Source organism: Stegodyphus dumicola, chromosome 7 (genome assembly GCF_044657685.1).
Source record: "Stegodyphus dumicola isolate Sdum_Otavi_A_Nest chromosome 7, ASM4465768v1".
Classification (NCBI taxonomy): domain Eukaryota; kingdom Metazoa; phylum Arthropoda; class Arachnida; order Araneae; family Eresidae; genus Stegodyphus; species Stegodyphus dumicola.
In genome coordinates this window covers 72,955,672-72,977,394 of record NC_140774.1, presented here as the reverse complement: position 1 = coordinate 72,977,394, position 21,723 = coordinate 72,955,672, and the positions used below count along the sequence as shown (strand labels likewise).

General features: G+C 32.4%; 1 protein-coding gene across 4 annotated transcripts in view; it reads left to right on the top strand.

The window, feature by feature from the left end:
* LOC118189638 (potassium channel subfamily T member 1-like) overlaps nt 1–21,723 on the top strand; it is a 567,007-nt gene that overhangs the window by 368,754 nt on the left and 176,530 nt on the right. For all 4 annotated transcript variants that reach the window (XM_085820454.1, XM_085820457.1, XM_085820455.1 and 1 more), the window contains 2 exons: nt 4,784–4,967; nt 6,313–6,477. In XM_085820454.1, the coding sequence (XP_085676580.1) occupies nt 4,784–4,967; nt 6,313–6,477 (349 nt within the window). The remainder of the gene's footprint in view (nt 1–4,783; nt 4,968–6,312; nt 6,478–21,723) is intronic.

The following is a 21,723-nucleotide window of genomic DNA, read 5'->3' as shown; positions in this document are numbered from 1 at the left end:
GAGTCATTAGGATTATTTAGAGGCAGACGAGATGAAAAATTAGCAATTCCCTTCGCCGGGAATCGAACCACGGACCTCTGGAATACCGGCCTAGCGTGCTACCGTTACACCACGAAGGCACGCTAGGGAAGTGGGAGAAATACCTTAACCTCTTCGGATAATTTAGCCAAGACTTAGTTTTATTCTCCAGGTTAAAATCTATTGATAGGTTTCATTTTGTTCTCAGTCTTGGCATCAGAATAAAACCTATTAATGTGAAAAATATAGTTCAAACAATGTTTTTCGAAGCGTAAAATAATTCTGATAGGAAATTCTAACGATTAACTACTTCAATTCGAACTCTCATTGCTCAAAGTTATCTAAACGTTATGGCACGAACTGTCGCTGATAGCTTTGTTAAACGTGAAAACGCACAAAGACGAGCAGATAAAATTAATTTAATTTTGCTCTACTTCATCACTTGTGAGGGACAAATTAAAATTCTATAAAATAAAATTACCATTCTCACGGGCTTAGCAGATTAGCAAACTGGAATGCAAAAATATCTTGCTTACAGTTCTAAGTAATTTTTGATCAAGACTACATACTTCAGGTCCCACAACTAAAAGCTAGATTAAGTCTTAACTTACCGTCAATAGTTAATTAATTTCTTTCTTTAAATTTTGAACTCTACTATTGGATGTATAGCGTAGTAAGAGATAAAAGGGACTATAGTAACAACTGTATTTAAAAACTTGATTTCTTTGTTTAAATTTTGAACGCTGCTGTTGGATGAAAGTCATCCACAATGCAGGAGGATAGTATGACAGAATACAGATTTGTTTTTCAGATATGACGTAGTTAAGATTCCAGGAAGAGGTCGTAGCCAAATTAAAGTTAGTAATTTGGAGTTCCATATTTTTTTTACTTACATATCCGTTCCTTCAAAGAAAAAAAGGTTTGGCAATAGGAAACCTTTTTTAGGAAAAATTACAGCGTTAGCAAAACAAGAGAAATGTAATTTTGAAAGAAAATCATAAAATTTGGAATATACATTTTTGACCAACGAATGCTAAATTTACAGAGTTCCAACAAAACTTATTTTAATTACTAATTATAATAATTAACAGTTGTTTTTGTTTACCTCATCAGCAGGTTACTTCTGAACCGAATCATATTGTTGAGGACTTTTATCAGTGATTCGGTTCACTCTCTCTCAGCAACAATATTTTTCCAAGCTCAAAACGCTGGACTTGCCAAGAACAAATGGTTGAAACAAGCAATAATGTAGCGAAATTCAAATTTTCTTTAAAAGAATTAGATTTCGAACAAAAATACGGGGAAGGCAGTGCTAATAAAATTTATATTTTGCCGTTTATTATGGTTGAATCATGCTGAAAGTTTGTTATTTGAAAGCCGCAATGAATTGTCAGTGGTATTTGACGCGGAACAAGCGAGTAAGTTTTAAAAAATCTTTAAAAATAGTCCCCTCATAGGAGTCAACGGTGACTGCCTATTAGGTGCCTCCATAATAAAATGGCCACCACTTCTGGGCTTAGTAGTGACGAAAATCTAAATATGGCTAGTGCCGGCCATTGAAAAAAAAAAGACTTGCGTCTTAGTGGCCAAATGTCTGGCCTTTATATAAATATATAAAAATAGAACTGCTAAAACATTGAAGGTAGTTATAAAGAAAGTAGTCGGAAGCTCCATAATATTTACGTATTGTTGAAAAGGATATTCGACACAACAGTAGATAAGGATTACGAAAATACTGCTGGAGGTGTTTTCTCGCCAACAAAGGTCTGGACGCTAAAAATTGTAGGCAATGAAAGCGAACCGGGATAACGGATTAGTAACTTTTTTTGTTTAGAAATGTTTATTTGATCTCTGCTTTGAAAACATGCGTTTAGAGGGACCATTCCTTCATTTTCTTTAATTTTATTACATTCATTTTCTGCTAAAATTCTCATTTTTGTTATGAGAAACTTGTGTTTTTATCCTTACTTTTGAAAACGTATTTGAAAATTAAATTTTATATAAAAGAATAAAAGATTATTTTTAAAAATAAAAAACAGTATCACCAAAGAAGTACTAAAACATATATCACTAGAGAAGAGACAGAGATATTAATGAAAGCCATACAAATTTATGTTCATCAGAACAGTCAGTAAGAGCAAGAATGTGCTGATTAAACGAAAATTGATATTTTAATGTAAAACAACGAATAATGTATGCAGCAGTAACTTTTTAACTCCTTCAACCCAGCAAACGTTTTTTGAAAAAAGAAAGAACAAAAAAATCGAACAACGATAATGATGAAGTAATAAAGAAGGAAGATTGTAACGTAAATATGTTCTTAATATTTATAAAAATTTTGTAGGAAGGTATTCAGAATGGAAGTTCGAAATCCAACATTTTTACCCCGTTGATTTCTTGCCCACAAACTGTACTCATTGTAAAATAAAAAAGTCGCGTAAATGATGGAGTTAATAAACGTGTCGTTACAGGGATTATGTAAACAAGGATTAATATTCATGCACTTAAAGCGTCAAAAACATTTCTGTTATGAAACGATGTCTTCATGAAATGTGACAATGAGAGAGAAAAGCAAAAACGTTCATGTGTTAGCTTTTGCGCAGAAACTGCCGAGATACTAAATTTTTTCTTCTTGGTTTGGAGAAGCACCTTCTGTTAAATCTAAGCCAACAGATAAACTTATTGAAAGAAAGAACGGGAAGTTGTTTAATTATAGCAAGGCACGAGGACCATCTGAAAAGTAAAGACATTCCTTCGTGGAAGACTTTCTAAGGGAAAGTGGCTTCTGAAATAACAGAAGAAAATAGTTGTTAATATAGAAATATTATTTCGTGACATGTAACTTCAGATATAAACTCAAACTAAATCCAGCTTAATTAATCAACCAAATAAACTGCATTGATAAGTTTTCTTATTAGATACCTCTTAAGATTTTTCTTTCTGTTGGTGTAGCATTTTGTTGATAAAAACGTGGTGTAATACAGAGTATGATCAACACAGATTGCTACCGAATTTTATCTCCTTAAACATCTACTTAATTGAGGGCTTTCTCACAGTAAGGTAGAGAATTTTATGAAATGTTTTCAGTACTAAAGTTGGAGCATTTATTAAATATAAAATCTAACTGTTTAAATAGCCTTCATACAGCAAACATTCATGCTCATAAATACTTCACTATGTTTAAAATCTTTAATTTTAAACGTTCCACACTTTTTATGCGCTAATTTCTTAAAGTGGTAAAGTGGTATTCTTAAAGTTCAGGAAATCTGTTGTAAATTTAAATATGTGTATTATTTGTTGGGTTCTAATTTGAACAATATAAACATGTAGCTCTTAATCCATATGTGAGTTAATTTATGTTTTCATTACTATTGTTTCAAAATATTTTATTATTTCAATACCAAAACTGAATGTGTAACTGAATTTGGGCCTATTCATGTTCATCAAAATCTCTCTAATTAAGCTCTGTTTAACTGAAACCGACTTAACCGAAATAGTACAGAAAAACTGTCATTAAATTATGGGAGTCTGGAAAATAATGACTTCCAGTTTGTTTCGATTCTCATTTTTTGACGGACTCATTTTTAGATGTAAATAAAAATTTTGCATTGAATACAAGATATTTTAGTGTATTGTATACAAAACAAATGGACAGTGGATTCTCTATGTGTCTCTGAAGTACAGATATATATATATATATATATATATATGTGATTATGTCACTTAAAATTTCATACTCTCCAAGAAAGTTTTCTTAAGTAAACCATCAGAAATGGAAGCATCAATGATTTGAAAAAATTCTTAGCAATTTTCTCAGTATATTCTAAATAAATTTTTGTACTCTGTGAGGATTTTGGTTAGTGAATTATTACTCATATTGACGCCAATCCAGCAGAGAAAGAAGAGAGGAAACAAGCAGAGAATTAAAAGAGGACTATTAATTTCGTTTTGGTATTTTGCGTTGATTCACTGCAAGTGTTGTTTCATTTCGAAATTGTTGCCATCAAATATTATCGCCCTCTACTATATTTAAAAAATTAAATAATGAAGAATCTGCATAAATATATTGTATGTATGTTTCTCGCATTGTGATAAAACAACGGTACCTAGAGCCATCAAGTTTTGAATAAAGTAAATACTCCTGCGAATATGGGCATCTGAAAGCCGAAATTTGGAATTTGTTTTATTATCGATTTCATATTTCGTAAAACTTTAACGAACTTTTTATTAACAAACTCAAGGATTTTAAACCGAGCAATGGCAACGTTGTACAGGGGGGGGGGAAATTTATCTGCAGCGCGCGAGGCTGTGTAAGGGAAATTCTAAGATATGCTCTTTTTAAAATTATTTGCGATATTGCTGTTGAACGAAACATTTTTAACAGTTTTGTAAAATGTATTAAACAGCACTTTTATTGAAAACAATAGATATAAAATTATACAATTTTCTGATTAGCAGGTTCTACTTCACTGAATTAAAAATTAAGCATTTATGTAATTGCAGTGGTATGTGTAATCTGACGGTTAAATTTTGTGTAATGGAAAAAGGGATTCTTAATGCAGAAAACAAAGGACATACTTATTGCTTTAAGTAAGATATGATTCCACAAGGCAAATATTATCTGCGTGGATTTAGGCATATAGAATGGTACGTTATTAAACAATTTTGAGAAATTGAGAGTATTTACCAGGTAAAGCATAAAATAAAAAAGGTGTCCGATTAATTATTAGTTCTGTCCTCATATCAGTTTTTACTGTTTTCCCAGCGTCTGCGGCTTCCAACATTTCCAGAGGGCGGGAGCGGAGCACGTGGACCTGTTCGAGAGCTTGTACTTTGTTGTCGTCACCTTCTCGACGGTAGGTTACGGTGACTATAAACCGGACAACTGGCCGTCGCAGCTGTTCATGGTAGTTATGATCTGTGTCGCCTTAATAGTGCTTCCTACGCAGGTAAGAATGCTCTTAAATTTGCGTATTGAAAATCATTATTTATGTATACCTTACCATGCAGCCAGGAAAGTAACATCTACCAAAATAATTAAGTAAGTAAATAACTGAGCCCGGAAAACTATACTTAGTCCTAAGGCGATAGACAAAAACAAAGTACATCTTTTGTTAACATGATCTTTTAGAGTCAATTTTAATTTAAATTCCAAAATATTCATTGATTTCTTGAACATGAATAAATATTTACAGCGTACAGTATTAAATAACAGCGCATATTATGCCATCATGTTTTTATGCGTCATTCGATCAGAACTCGGAAACCAGAATCAGATGCAGACTTGTACAAAGAAAGGTATAAAACTCCTTTTAACTGAACAGCTATAATTTAAATGATTGACCAGTTTTTTTTATTCAAGAGCTCAGTTACTCAATCTAATCATCGGCTGTAGTAATTAGGATCTTAAAAGATTTATTGTTTTAATACTTGACACCAAGATAACACTGTATTTTGGATCGTGCCTGGAGAATCAAAATATATTTCCAATTCTACTCAATTCTTCTGACCTGAAGCAAGTAAACTCCACGTTTGACCCAACTTAAGGCTCTTAAATATGTAACAAATTACGAGAATCTAAGTAACACTACGACGGCTGTCCAGAAAAAAATCTGAATAAAGAGGCGATGGGATTTTATATATTACAGAACTAGTGTGTCATCATCTGTAGGAATGTGTCGAAGTTAGAGAACATTACATTGAAAATTTCTGAATAATTTGAAGAAATAAGAAGGAAGTAGATAATGAGGAATCACTGAGAGATTAGACGTTCGTTTTCCAAAAGTCGAACTCAGAACCTTTGAAATGTTGGATCGATGTTCTGACCAATATACTATAAGCGCATGTAAGAATAATTACCCTAATTAATAACAAACTAAATTTTCAAAAGAAAGATATTAACCATTATTTAAATCTTTCTAGTCATCCCTATTGGAGTAAGTAAGTTTCGATTGCGTTTAGTACGCATTTATGATAAGGCATGGAGTTCTTCCCACATGCGGATGAAATATCAATGTACCTCCGTGTAACGTCCTGAGCAACTTTCTAATGGAAGTATGTAACAATCATCGAGGTTGGATATGCCTTTCATTAGCTAAAAATATTTCTCTGAAGTTACATTCGCAATTTAATCTCCGTTGTTTATTTAATCGGCATAATCACTTTAATGTACGAAAGCCTTTTAATAAGTAGTGAAATAATGAAGAATTATGAAAGTGAAATAATGAAATCCTTCTATTAATAAGACCCAAATGTTCAAATATATTTTAGAAATAATTCCAATTTTCTTCTTAGTTCGAACAACTGGCGTACACGTGGATGGAAAGACAGAAACTGGGTTTCGCGTACAGTCGGCATCGAGCGCAGAATGAGAGGCATGTCGTAGTGTGCAGCACGACCCTCCGGTCAGACACTGTCATGGACTTCCTAAACGAGTTCTACGCCCATCCCCTGTTACAGGTATGGCATTTCTCTCTTTTTAGATTTGCTTTAAAATGTTTAGAATAATGTGACCAATATATCTAGCTATATGGAATCTAATTATAAAATGCTTCTAACTTCCTTTTCCGAGTTATCGAGATAGAAGAGATGCGTGCCTGCAGACCTAGAGTAAATAGCATTTAACATTAAAACGTTAATAGGTCTCCTCTTGAGCATAACATACAAAAATATAAAGATAACAGTCTACTTGACGAAACTAAAATTTACATTTCAAAAATAATCCTACGAGGAATCACAAGTCATTATTTTTATTAAGCTAATCCTAAAATGTTTACCGATTTGGGCAGGACCTTTTCTCGTCGTTACTTACTCCAACATAAATAATCAGCAGCGACTTCTCCCATTGGTTCCATTCTTAAGACCTGCCACGCTTGCCTGCCAGAGTCGGCTAGTTCATCAAGTTATGCTTCAATTCAGGCGGGATCCGATGTAAGGCAACTGCAGGATATCGACCGACTGACCGATCAACTACCGGTTCCAGTTAACTACTTAAATACCTACGCTGTTCTCAAAATCTGCGTAATCTCCTGGAGGGAACGAGCTCGTGATTGTGCTCAAAGTGATAGAAGAATATATAAATGTTCACATAGGTAATTTTCTTTAAACCTTTTTCATGCTCTCCAAGCAAGGATAATAATAAAGTGAAATGATTAATATTTACTCATGTGTGTTCTCACCTGAACGACAGCGGAAACGAGTAATTGCATAGGGCATTTAGAATGGGAAGTGAATATTGTCCTTGACAAGCACGGTGATTTTAATTCCTTTTCAGTGAGAGAAAAGGAAAGACGAGCATATACTGGATAGGTTACGAATACTATTTGCTACTGTTTTACACAGGATTCAGAAAGAATGTTGGAGATTCAAATAGCTGGTTATTGTCCTCTACGTATTCATTAAAAGTACTGTCATAGAATATTCTTCAGATATCCACACAGGAAGAAAACAGATGTGCTACATGGAGGTATTTTCCATAATTTTTTATGTTATTGCGATTCATAATTTTCTCTATATACTACATCCCTGGAGAATATCTGATTAATATTTGTACAACCTACAAAAGTAATATCTTTCTTACAAAGTATAGCAACAATTAGAAAGTATTTGACTCTCTTTGTCGCTCATAGACACAAATCACTCATTGTGATGTATCTACCAGTGAATATTGGGAGCATGAATCTGCATACTGATCCTGAATATTGGGAACCCTTACTTATAGATACGAAGAGATTACAAAACGCTTATGTAAGACATCTGTAGAGATCCTGCCTGTGAGCAATCTGAAGTAATAATTCGCAACTTTATCGGTTGCAAAAGACTTGGTAGTTCACTGACTCCCTTTTATCTTCCAAACCCTGTATTACACTATCAAAAACCTCCACACAAATCCAATTCAAAAAACTTATTCTATCTATAAGATTGATAAAGAAACTTGAGAAGTGAAATCGTTGGAAGGAAGTTTTACTATGTTACTTTTTTATAAAAACAAGCTATAGTTTTATGTGTAAAATATCTCCCATTGCTTAATTATATTGAGATCTCCATGCTAAATATATAATATCTGTGATTTATGTGAAGCGTCTCTCTGATTGACAACACTGGTTTAGTAATTTCACGTCGGTCTCAAAAATTCCCATTAATCCCGCTAAATTCGAATTCGACCATATTTTAATATTTTTAAAAGACTTCATTCATTTCTATTTAAGCTACAATAGTGTAATTTTCAGAGCAATAGAATGTTCCTTTTAGAATATTGTGAATTTCATGAAGTTTTTAAATCCGGATTAATAAGTAATTTTATGTATGAAAACTAAATTGTATTTCTGTTTTAATGCATGTTTCATTCTGTCAAACGCAACTAACTCTATTTTCTGTATCCCTCAAACGTATCGATTTCTGCAGACCTTATTTATCTCGCTGTTAATGAAATGTCTAGCCATACTTTTTCTTTGTTGGTATTAAAAACTCAAGAAACAAGAACCTCCTCAGTGCATGTCAAAACTTTCGGATACTCAAATTAACAGTTGTAACGTGTAGAACGTCAAGTAAAATTGATTGGGAAAAACAGGAAAAGGGAAAGAGAAGTAATAGCCGCTCGCCTGCGAATGGATGGCTTTAGGTTAGTATGTCAGATAGACAGAGAAACGGTTTGGGGCCTGAAGGTGTTATATGCTTTGAAGGGGCTAATGCAAGTAATTAAATCCTTTAAACAGTTGAAAGAAAATATGTAAAGTAAATTAATATATATAAGTATTCTTTTTTATTTTTTTTTTACACAAACTCTCCTTGCACTAAAAATGTACAACATGAGCTATAAATATAAGTTGAAAAGAAAACGACACATACACAATAGACAAAGTTAATTAAACATTACATGGAAAATTATATCGGACTTTTCAGTCCATTCTGAGGGTATAACTTAGGACGATTAAAAAAGGGGAAAAGAGAAAATTAAATGTTTAACATCCTGAGATAAGTTTGTAGAGTCATTAGTTATTTTTTTTTGGAAGCAAATGTCATGAAAAATGAGCAACGTCTTCGCCGGGAATCGAACCACGGACCTCGCGCGCCAGGAATACGCCACGGAATACGCGCCCAGCGTGCAGATTACTACACCACGAAGGCACGCTAAGAAGGCGGGAGAAATACCTTTTAAGTTCCCCGAACAAGCATGCCAGGTACTAGACCTGAGAATGAAATGAAAACAGGTCGTGTGCAAACTCACTATGACCAGAAAGATACTTTGAAATCTGCAAAACGAAAAGACTCAAAATGTAATGTATGCTTAACTGAAGTTTTGTTGTGCCCAGCATTTCAAATTAAAATTAATTCTTCATTACGCTGAAATAAGGGATTCTAGTAAGTATTAATATTATTGATATCAACGAATAAATTTAAAGCACATTTAGCCATTTCATTTCCGTCAATACGTAATGACTACACACATAAGCAAACCAAATATAAATATATGAAATTGACGTCTAACAGAATTTAGAATTATCAGTATTGTCTGTGCTCGTAATACTGATCAAGAGACGCGGAGAGGACAGAAAAGAAAAAACAATAAGAGCCTTAAAGGTGAAATCCCATTCTTCTTGGTCTACTCGAATGCAAGATAAATACGAAGTTCTGTTTGAAAATTGTGCCTTCATTTCGAATACGGAGCTTTGATAATAAATCTCGAATTCAAAAACGAACAATAAACCTACCTTACTGTTCATTTTACTACCATCTATAAAATAAACTATATGAAAACATTTTTTGACGTTGTTTTCATAATTACAAAAATGTATAAGCCCTAAAGCAGTTGAATCAAGAACATCGCAAAAGCGTAATATTATATTTATTCAGCCTTCTGAACTTAACAATGCATCGAAAATATTTTTCTCGTATTCGATTTTCAAATCAATGGGTGGAAGTTCTGCAAGAACAAAAGTAGCTTTGCCACTTAATGTTATTAATAACACAGAGAAGCATTATCCATTGAATTGCTCTCAAATTTCTTTGGCTAATCTACTTTTTAAAAACATGTTCCCAACTACATGAACTAAGTACAAAAACCATATAAAAGATTTATGAGGTTTTTTTTTTTTTTTAAAGTTTTTTTATTTATTTACGTGCTACGCTCTTAGGCACTACACGGAAGGGAAGGATACCTTCGTGGAGAACTTTTTAAGGGAAACTGGCTCATGTATATGTTATGTTACACATGGAGAAAACCATGAAAACGCTGTAGCAGCCATCCCGTTTGTGGGATCGAAACCTCGGACCGAACTACCAGTGTTCAGCGACTTTACCACTCGGCCGCTGGTGGGCCAAACAATTTAAGTGAATGCAAAACTTTTATCCTATTTAAATAAACTTCTATTGTTGGAAAAGGTAATGTCAAATGATGAAAGAGAAAACTTTTTAATTACCTTAACAATCTTTGAAAGTTTTCTGTTACTTATAATTTTCCCACAATTAATAAGTAAAGAAGTTTTGAACCAACAACTATAATCTTCTAAGGTACGTGGAAACTTCTCCAACAAACACTTTAACATTCGAAATATTTACGATATTATATATAGTACTGAAAAAAGAGGCAGGGTATATGTGTTCAAATTCACATGATACTACTTTGAATCGAAGTAGGTGTAAAATGATCTTTAACTATCTTATTCATTCAAGAAATTTTATATCTCAATATTTTTAAAAAGCTAGAATGCATGGTACACGAAAGTTACTCACTCGTATTTATGAGAAAGTAATGTTACAGAAAAATTTCCGGTTTTGACACTCGAAGAATTCCAGAATAATCCGATTTGTAGAAATTTTTTTTGCACTTTAAGTACTTTTCTCTTTAAGCTTGAAATCCTGTCGCATCTCAAAAGTTAATATTTTATTCTTTAATGTAAACAGTTTAGCGTTTCAGACATCAATCGTTTCAACAAAGCGGATTTGAAAATTTTAAAATTAAAGTAATTCACGCATAATGTTCGATAAGCAATTCCAAATGCGATTTTTTGAAGAATTAACCCCTAGCTGTTTATATACGACTTTGCAGTCCTTATCTTTGACAAAAATTTAAATGCTGCAGAAAATTAATGTTCCGCAACTTTTATAAATCGACGCTAACGTAAAAGATATTCTTTACACTGGAGAATACTGTCTGTTGTATTTCTATTCTGTAAGTCAATTTTTTTTTGTCATAAATCTCATCAAACTATATTAAGTTTAACAGAAATCTTCGCGAAGGCATGCCCTATAATCCATTGCGAAAAATTAAAAATATAACTTTTTGGCATTTTCCGAGTAACTGGTGAAGAATAAACTTTTGAAGTGGCTGAATTTCGTCTATCTAACATAATTCTATTTTCAGCCCCTTTGGTATGAAAACTCCATAAGTGCAAGGCAAATATTATTTTGAACCCTCTCACGGGCTTTTCTTTATCTTGGCGAAGAAAGGAATTTCGGTTTTAGTGAAGATTTTTCTTTAGGGTTTAAAACAAGACCCTGCGGAAGAGCGTTTAAGAAAGCAAAGAATGTCCAAACGTATTTTCTTTTCCATACAAGTTGGCGCATCTCTGAATGACAGAAGACGTATGCTTCTTTATTCTTCACTTGCATGCAATTCGATTTATTATCTCGCACAAAAACATTTTCTTAGTTCTTACATTGACATCCCTGATAAATTCTTTTCAAGGAGCATTCCACCAGTGGTTTTCAGATTAAAATTAGATAAAATTTAAATTTACGTAAAGTTTAGTGAAATGTTACGGACATTTCGAGTAAACCTTAGAGTTTCCATTTTAAAAGAGCAAAGCTATTCTTAACAGCATGCTTATATTTTTATATAAATCCATTTTTCATACAAACATTCTCATGCATTTACAGAAATACATTTTTATTATATTTTTTTATTTTCCACTGAATTTCAACACCCATTGTGAAAAAATCTCCTAGCCCATAAACTGATTCATTGATTGGTTAATTAATTAAGTATAGCAAAGCATGCAAAAAATATGTACTTTAACAGACACTTTAGAGGGCATGCTACGGGAAATTAGCTGATATTCGTGTGATAACCCAGGAGATATTATTTGCAGGTGTGTAGCACAAGCTGCTTTAAGAGCGTAATAATATGCTGATGAGCGACTGCTATAATATAATTATTTACATGCATTCTAAACTATAAACGTTTTTAAACTTATTTTTTTTACTTTGAGGTTGTCACACAGCTGTTAACACTCTCAGTCTTGGGTGTCCAAACGTGAGCTTAGTAAACATCACGTAAGATATGAAATTAAATAAAATATTCATTTTTCAATCGATACTATGCTAGTTTATAATATTATAACAGCTCTGATATCCATGTGCATGATGATGAAAAAGGTGTTTATTTTTATTGCTAATAATGGATATTTAAGGATTTAAATTGAAATATTTTACAAGATTATGTTATAGTAAATAACAGAAGAATACGAATTTGATTTTCAAATTAAAAAAGAGCTGAGCAAATTTCGCCTTTAAAGCAAGAACTGCTTTTCATGAATATTTAAGGATTTAATTAAATGAGATGAAATGAGATGAGCTATACGATTCATGCTTCATGAAATGAGCTATACGATTCAAGAAAGACTGTCACTGGTTTGAAAATATTATACGAAAATTTATTATCCGTCGATCGAAATATATATAAAAATATTCTACTTAAAGTTTATTATAATAAATTTTTCGTAGAATATTTTTAATGTGAATTTTGCTTAGCTCTTTTTTAATTTCAAATTTCAATTGGTAATCTTTTGTAATATTATACAATCATTTAAAAAATTGCAATTTTAATTCTTAAAATATCCATTACTAGGAATACAAATAATCATGCACCTTTGTCATCATCGTGCAAACAAATATCAAAACTGTCATAATATTATTTTAATAAGTAATAGACTTCAGAATAAAAAAGGATATTTTAATAATCAACCTTTCCTTATTCGAAATTATATTTCAATTCTCTTTTCAATAACGCCTACTTAACCTATAACGTTAGAGAACTGCATAGTTGTCTGTTGGCAATAGAAGATTTGGGGGAAAATCCTGTTTGGCATCGTGCAAAAAATGCTACGATATTCCTATATCTCAAAGCTCTTGAACAAAGTGTGCTGTCTCATGAGAAAACGATTTGTTATGTCACCTGGCTCTGACAGGGATTACAACTAAGACTGCTTGTTGGAAACTATAAATTAAAAAAACAGTTTGCTCTTTTGTACTGTATTTAAAATATTATTTTTCCTAACTTCACAGCCAACAAAGCTTAGCTACAGTCAAAACATCTGAACGTTTCCTGTTTTAAAATGTATTAAGAAGTAAAAAATGGGAATATGTATATTACGAATTGTATATATATACATACATATACATATATATATATATATATATATATATTATACATATATATTATGATGTCTATATTATACAAACTCTATATACGTATATTACGAAGAGATAAATATTCTTAAATTTATACCAGATAATTTTTTTAAATAATTCATTCTTATAATAATGGTATATTATACTACATTCCTATGCCATTGGAATTGTTTAAAGATTTGTACATTAATAAAGATCTGAAAGATTTTTCCTAAGCATTTTATATATATTTGGAAGAATACGATGCCGTATATTACTGGCAAATTCATAACAAGCAATGCTTAGCTATTTCAAGTCTTTCTAATTAAATTTAAACAAAACAAATTCTGTGTTGTCAAAAATTATGTTTAAAATATGAATTCTAATAATTAACATATCTTCTGTACAAGCTGAATGAGAAAATTCTTTACCAAACAAACGTGTTGTTAAAAATATTAGGTTTAGTCTGACGATCCTGAAATAAAACTTAATACATTACCGACGAATCATCAAATCACTGCAGTACCTCCAAATTCGTAGCAGAAAATAAATATGTTACCGTCTGTATACTCTTAATGAAAATGAAATTACAGTCGCTGTACTGTTCATGTAAAAGTAATATATGAAGTAATTATGAAAGCGAATATTATTAACTTCTGTGCAAAGAAAAGCCATTAAGCTATATTTTTCTACACCTGGAGTAACTACAAAAGAACATGGATAAGCGAAAAAGGAAAATATTGATATTCAGTATGGAATCCCTTGAGCATCATTAAGAAAGTGTATGTGATAACAATTACGAGAACAGAGCATTAAAACTGGTGTAAAAGTGAAATTACTCTTAAGGGTAAAAGATATTATTATGTAAGTTTTCGTTTTGCATGATATCTTAGATAAGAAAATAGGTCTTCTGGGTAATAAAAATGGCTTATTACATTCATTAAATGGAAAAGCGTAGATGACCTTCAAGGTAAGCAAATTTGAATTACGCCATTCCACTAATCCATGAACGTTCTTTCAATAAATAAATTACAAAATATATTACGGAGTGTTGCAGCAATCTGAAATATTTAACAAACACACCATGTAGAATACAAGGCCAAATTTTTTAAATGTTAGGTATGTAATAAATGCAAAAAGCATGATCTAATGAGTCATTTCCGACATAAAAAATATATAAAATCTGTCAAAGAAAATTCATTTGAGATGATATTAGCACAAATGTTTGTAAAAACTTCACATCGCGCAACTAGCATTGAGAGAAATGTAAAAAAATATGAAGATTTTTCATAACTGTATAGGATTCCTCACTGCGTAATTCTCAGTTGAAAGTGAAGAATCTTAAGAACTAGTAAGCGAATAATCGCTTGAGTTCGTGTACAGGAAACAACAAGTAAGAAGGGTGAAATGACCCTTTATTATTTAACAAAAATTCGTCTTGGATCTGTACAATAAAGCCGACACTTGGGCTTGAACTTAAACTAAAAATTAAACTAAAGGTCAGTTTACACCTGTCAGAGCGGCTCGGAGCGAGTCGCTCCTTACCATTACTTTGACAATGTAAACGCTCACTTCGACGGAGTACAAACGTAGGGAAGATGAGTCAGCGCTTCCGTTTCTACTTTTGTTTTGTTTTTGTTTGAAACTGTTGAAAAATCTCTCCGGGCAGTTACTCCGAGCAGCGTTCGCAGGGACGTCGTGACAGTGAGTTCTATAATCCGAGATTAAGCGATAGCTAAACCATGGCATTTTTTAATGCATACGCATCTTATGAAGTGTTTTACTTCTATAATTATGTGAGCTTATATTCATTTTTCTACAAGCATCCCTACATGAGGATGCAATAAATATATGATAAACTATAAAAATAAAAAAATATGAAAAAGATATGTAGATCTGTTTTATTGGGGATATTTAAATTTCTTGCTTTGTATAAAAACATTCTGGGCTATAATACGTTACAATTCAGCTTGGATGTGAAACATCTTCAGCTTGGATGTATGAGTGCAAGTACTGAAGGTGTATTAAGGTTTATACAAATTATGCTAGATGAATTCTAATCTCCTTAAACTATCCGTTTTAGCATTTTAAAAGTAAAGTATAATCACTATATTTACTCATTATTAATTTTGTTGATATCACTTTGTGTGTTGTCCAGAAACACAATTTCAGTAGGATCCAAAAGTAACAATTTGCGATACATATCTTCCTCTTGGAACTATGTCATAATATATATATTCTTTTACCTGTGGTAATATATGTAATGCTTCCAAGTTTTTTGCTACTTCTTATTTATTTAAGATTTTCTGAATAATTAGGTAGATATCATACAGTTTACTTCTGTCGTGTTAATGGTAGCTTTGAATAAATATTCCATGTGTTAATTTTGCATTCTTCTCTAGAAATAACACAGTTCCAGTAAGAACTCTGCATAATTAATTCATGCACAGAGAGCTACTGATTCTGTGGATTCTGGATGAATAAATATATTCTTTCTATTAATAAATAATAAAACACATTATTACTATTACATTATTTTGTAAATGATTAATTAGGTGTAAATAAACAGTTGTATATAGTAGAAAAACTTTGTTAATTTGACTTTCAGTAACCACAGTTGACTAAATAACTTCTCTCAAACTGAGTTTCTTTTAAATTCTTGTATCTGATATGCAATAACGTTTTTGTAACTTTGGACATTCTCGTCCGAAATTCAATATTTCATTTGATACTCCTAATTCATCGCGGCAAGCTACCCAATGACGTACCCATTTTTTTTTTCTTCCTTTTTTTTTCCCTCCCAAAAGCAGAAATTAATTCGTTTGAAACCGCTTCGCAGACTTCAAGCACTGCAGCCTAAGAACATCTATGTATGTTCAATGCATATTCTTTCCTGCAGCTGCGACGTCGGTATCATTTCGTAAACAAACGGAGGCGAGTTGTCAGTCCACTCTGATTGGTGTAAACAATCTATCAGAGTACAGGTCCGTTCACTCGGTTCGAAACGCCCGGACGAGCGGCTCGCTACGAGCAGCTTTGACAGATGTAAACTGGCCTTAAACTAATCTTAGCTAAAGAGATATAGCCGAAGCTATCAAGATTCTAACAGAGTTGGCTACTTAATGCTAATTGACTGCGAAGCTGTCAAGGGCCTAAAGTACGGTCGAGCGTAATAATAGCTTACGAGAGAGTAGCCAAAAAAGGCGGTCGCGTGCAGCCAGTATATTTGGTATCTCTCTCACTAAGACCGTAGAACTTCGCGTTTATATAGCGCTCTTCTTCATTAACATTTACACGTGATTCTAAAACTACGTTCTGACCGGAAGTGGTAAGTTGAAGTAAGAATCGATAGGAAAGGAAGTTTAACTGAAATTTTAACTGTTAATAAAATTAACATAATCCTTACAAATGAATAACGCTACTTTTAGTGTCATGTTAATTATTTCACAGTCATATCTTTTTCCAGTATTACAATGACTGTAGGTGTTAATAATTGAATTTGCTTAAAACGCTGAACTAAACGCTGTTCAGACGATCTCTTGAAAAAAATAAAAATCTAGGAAGTTTCCTTCTATCTGATAAATCTAAAAAATCTTTTGAGTTTTCCAAAATTCTGTAAAGGAATTCTCATTTAACAGCTTAAATGTAAATACAGTGAGAAAAGAATGGCTCCCTTTTCATCTCAGAAATTATCTCCAGCATTGTGATACAATAACCATAACACATTAGACACAATGCACATTCAGTTGCAAAGTCAACGTTAATATTGAGCTCATCCGCAGGTATACGTTTGTACAGGCACTTGAATCAGTAACTGTTATATGCATGTGAGAAACATAGAAAGGCGTTGAAAGGTAACTTGTGCCATGATGCAAGTCCGAAGAGTATTTATGGATATGATTCTATTACTTTGGGAGAGTTATGGGGCAACCTATATGATGCATAGTTTTGGCTATTGTTTCTCTTGGTTCTTAATTAACTTATTGACTCAAAGTACGTGAAGGCTATCAGCCCACACCTTCGTAAAAGATATTTAAAGGGAAACTGTCTCGTATTTATGTTACATGTAAATCAGTGTTCAGAAATCTTAACCCCTAAACCAATGGCATGTTAAATTTTATCTTCTATTACCTAAACAGGTTTTCAAATAACTCTTCTTAAAATTGTATTACTACCTTCTCAAATGTTTTTTTTTTTTTTTTTGTGAGATCGCTTTAAAATAGTTTTAGCTTTCGAAGAAAAGCCTCTATATTTGACTCATCATAACACGGTTCATACTTTATTTTAACATATCCATAAAGAAAATAGAAAAACGAAATCAAAAGATAGAAGATAAACTCAGACTAAGTTACGTTTACATTTAAATAATGTTTCTAGCTATAATGGAATCATGAATTCCCACTAAGTTTAACCGTGTCAGATGAAAATACAGAGTTGACATCTAACTGTAATCAAAGCATCATCTTTCATCGGGAAAACATTACTGGCAACATTTTAACACCACAGCGACTGCGGAGAATGACAAATAAGAACAGAAAATCCCAATAGGATGAACAAAATGCAACCCAATAAGTCCAATCCCAGTAAGATAAAGTCAGAATAAGATCCCAATATGATAAATTCACGCTTAAGCTGAAATAGTTATTAAAGTGAGTCCATTAAGATTTAATGTAGAACATGTTCAGGTTGAAACTTTGATTCTATGTTTCATAAACCATAGAGCGAAAAAAATCGCAATAAAAAATAGTAGTTGGAATTTTTACTCTTCGCTGTTTTATTTTTAATTTCAATGTGGTAAAAGAAAATTACTTTATCCTGCTGTAATAATATACACTTCAATTTTCAAAACTCTTCCTACATACTAGACCAAAATAAACCATATAACAGGAATGTTAGTGTGAATGTGTGCATTTAATTACACTAAATACAAATAATACAAAAAATAGCCAGCATGGTTTAAAATCAAAGATAATGAAAATGGTTTAAAATCAAAGATAATGAATTTGATTTACTAAACAGAAGCAAGTTAGCCTAACGGCTACACAATTACATTAACGTGGAGGTTGGCTTTGACCTAAGTCGGCGTGACAAGCCTAATGGCGAGAATAACGCAACGCCAGAAGATGCTACTCTCAAGACAATTAAATTGGCAACGTGGCATTCGACAGGCATAAAACGCTCAGATTCTATCCTCTAAAACTTTCATTTAAATACTATCTTATTTTTACCTCATTTGAATACACGCAAGCTAGAAATTTACATTCTGGCAGGAAAATGGGAAAAGAGAAGGACAGAAAGCATATTAACATAAAATAACTGGTTACTAAAACTAAATGTCTACTATAGAAATCTATACTTTGAAAAGAGCAAAATAAGTGAAAATTTAAGGGTGCAAAATCAAGCAAGTATTATACGCATGGCAATACTTTTCATTCAAATTCCAATAATTTTTGTCGGGCGATCAAATTTGTGTGTTGTCTTGTTTCCAAGCTCCTCCCAACAAACCAAGCAAACAAATTAAGTCTCAAATTTCTACTGTCTCCAACTGTACAGTTTCAACGAATCCCTCTCCAGAAACTCCTAGAGCTCATTAAACATACAAGAAATGCATTCCATCTCGATAACGCGAGTACACACAAGTTTGATGACCTGAAAAACTGTTGGAGTTTGGATGAAAAGTGTTGCCACGTTTATCACACTCGCCTGATCTTGTGCCCTCAGATTTTCACTTGTTTCGCTCTCTTCAAAATTTCTTTCAATTCATGTGAGGCAGTAAATCAGCACCTTGTTCAGCATAGGCTAAAACTAGGTTCTTTTGTGAATGAGGAATTACGAAGAGCATTAAATGAAAACAAATAGTTATAGAACAAAACGGGCAGCATTCTATTGACTGCTCATTGTTCTTTTTATAAATAAAATACCGTTGAAGAACATAGAAAAATTTTATCAAGATTTTTCAGAGAATCAGATACTTGTAATAAAGAGAATCACTTATATAACATTTCTATACATTTTCAACAAGTGTGAAGTGCTGTATTTTGCTATCTTAAGTAGCTTAAGTATATTCACTAAAAGACATCTCTACCGTATGTAAATATTTACCACTATAACTCTTCCCATCTGATTCTCTGAAAAATCTTGAGGCAATTTTTCTATGTTTTTCAAAGGCATTTTATTTATAAAAAGAACAATAGCAATAGAATGCTACCCTTTTTGTTCCATAACTATTTGCTTCCATTTATGTGAGAGAAACGGTCCATTTTTTATTGGAAGAGAACTCAAAAAGAAACTGTTTAGCAGTTAGAAGTGTTCGGCGGCTGTTCAGTCTCATACTTCAGGAAAAACGATTCCAAGAAAAGTGTCTTTTCTAAAATCACTGAAGGTTATGGCACGGAATTGCTTGAAGGCAATCCTTTAAGAATTTTGTATTATCCAACGTTTTTCATCATCAAGCCACCATTCTAATTCAATCCTTGGTGTTGAATAATCGTAATTCTATTTGCACATGATTTTCATACTTTATTTTAAACAATGTGAATTAAAGGTTTAAATGCACGGGAGAATTTTAGTCACCTGTAATGGAAATACATGTACCTTTCGTTATTCTTTGTAGCCAAGTAAAATTAGACCTTTAAGTTGCATATTTATGTATTCTTAATTTTTTTCTTTGGTTCCGAAACCTATGAATTGGTTATCTTGCTTTAACAACCAACCACCCGAGCCATCACCAACTCGGACTTTTGCATTTGCGAAGCACAAAGGAGCCCTGACCACTACGTCATAGAATGTCTACTAACCAAAAGGTTCCATATCAGAACGCCTTCCACCAACATCAATCCATTCAGACGTTTTATATTGAGAACTCCGGCTCTATGACAGAGAGTTTACAACATCGTTAACCTGCTAATGTCATCAGGACTGGATATTGTAACCACGAAATAAGTACAATTCCTGTAAATCTTCTTCTGAAATGCATCGAGCAAATGCATGATATATACTCCACCACCAGTGACAGAGCCAATCAGTGCCACTAGTGACAGAAATTGCAGCAGTAATAAATTAAGGAAACAATTGAGGCGTTCAAATAATAAGATATTTAAGTATTCAAGTTTATATGAATTTGTGTATTCAAGTGTTAAATTATAACATGCAAGAAATGAATGCGTGCAGGAATTAATGCATATACGTTTTCAATGCAAACTATGTTACATAGGTATTTTATGTATCAAAGAATTTATGTATTATGTAAGATTTATGTAAGAGTTAACAACTGTACTCAGCTATTCATATAATTAATATGTATAGGTTAATGTAATCAATTAATCTAGTGTTTTTATTGCAAGCAAATATTCAAGTACCTTACTGGTATTCAAGTATATAAACAATATTCATGTAAAATAATCATGTATTTATTGTATTAACGCATTAATTGCTCAAATAACGCAAGTTCCCAAATAATGCATGTAAATAGATTTATGTATTCAAGTGTCTTGCTGTAATCAAGCACTCATGTATATAAATAATGTATCCATGTTAACATTAATTTACGGATCATATAAATGAATTGGGCAACGTGCGCCCAAGAACATCACCAATGCATTCTAACAACTAATGCTTATATATTCAGATAGCTAATGCATTCGTGTAATATCATATAGGTCCTTATTTGTTCATACTAGTACTTCATAGAGGAGTAAAATTCCCCAGGCAGGCCTCCTGGGACTTGAGGGAGTTGCTGGCTCTAGATAGTGGAGGACGTGGGAAAAGGAGGTTAGAGGATTCTCAATTTCTTCCGCTATTTAAAAATTAAACTTACCTGACAAGCGGATACCATTATTGGAGAACCAGCTGCCTAAGTACAAATGAACGAGATAAGATAAGAATGGTTGGAAAAAAGTTTTTAACCATCGAAACTAGTCCTGAAAAATTGGCAAATATTACGCTGATTCTTATTGTTTGACTTCTCCAATAATCATTGCTCTGCGTATTATTTTAACCTAAATTAAGCAGATATCTTGTTTGTGAGATCAAAACATTGCTCTACGACGATGAAATATACTTGCTTCTAGGATGTGCCATGCATGCATTTTAAAAATTCAAATGAACTGTTAATTTTGTTTTCAAAGTAATAAAAATGATATCTATAATTTACCATGTACAGGAAATTATTAAATAGTAGTGTGAAATCTGAATGCATATATATAGCTAGTACTGTTACCTTCCAGATTTTCCTTTAAGTAACATATTATCTGTAGGTTATAAATATTAAAACAAAATAAAATAGATGTATGAAAATTTAAGAATTTTATTTTATAC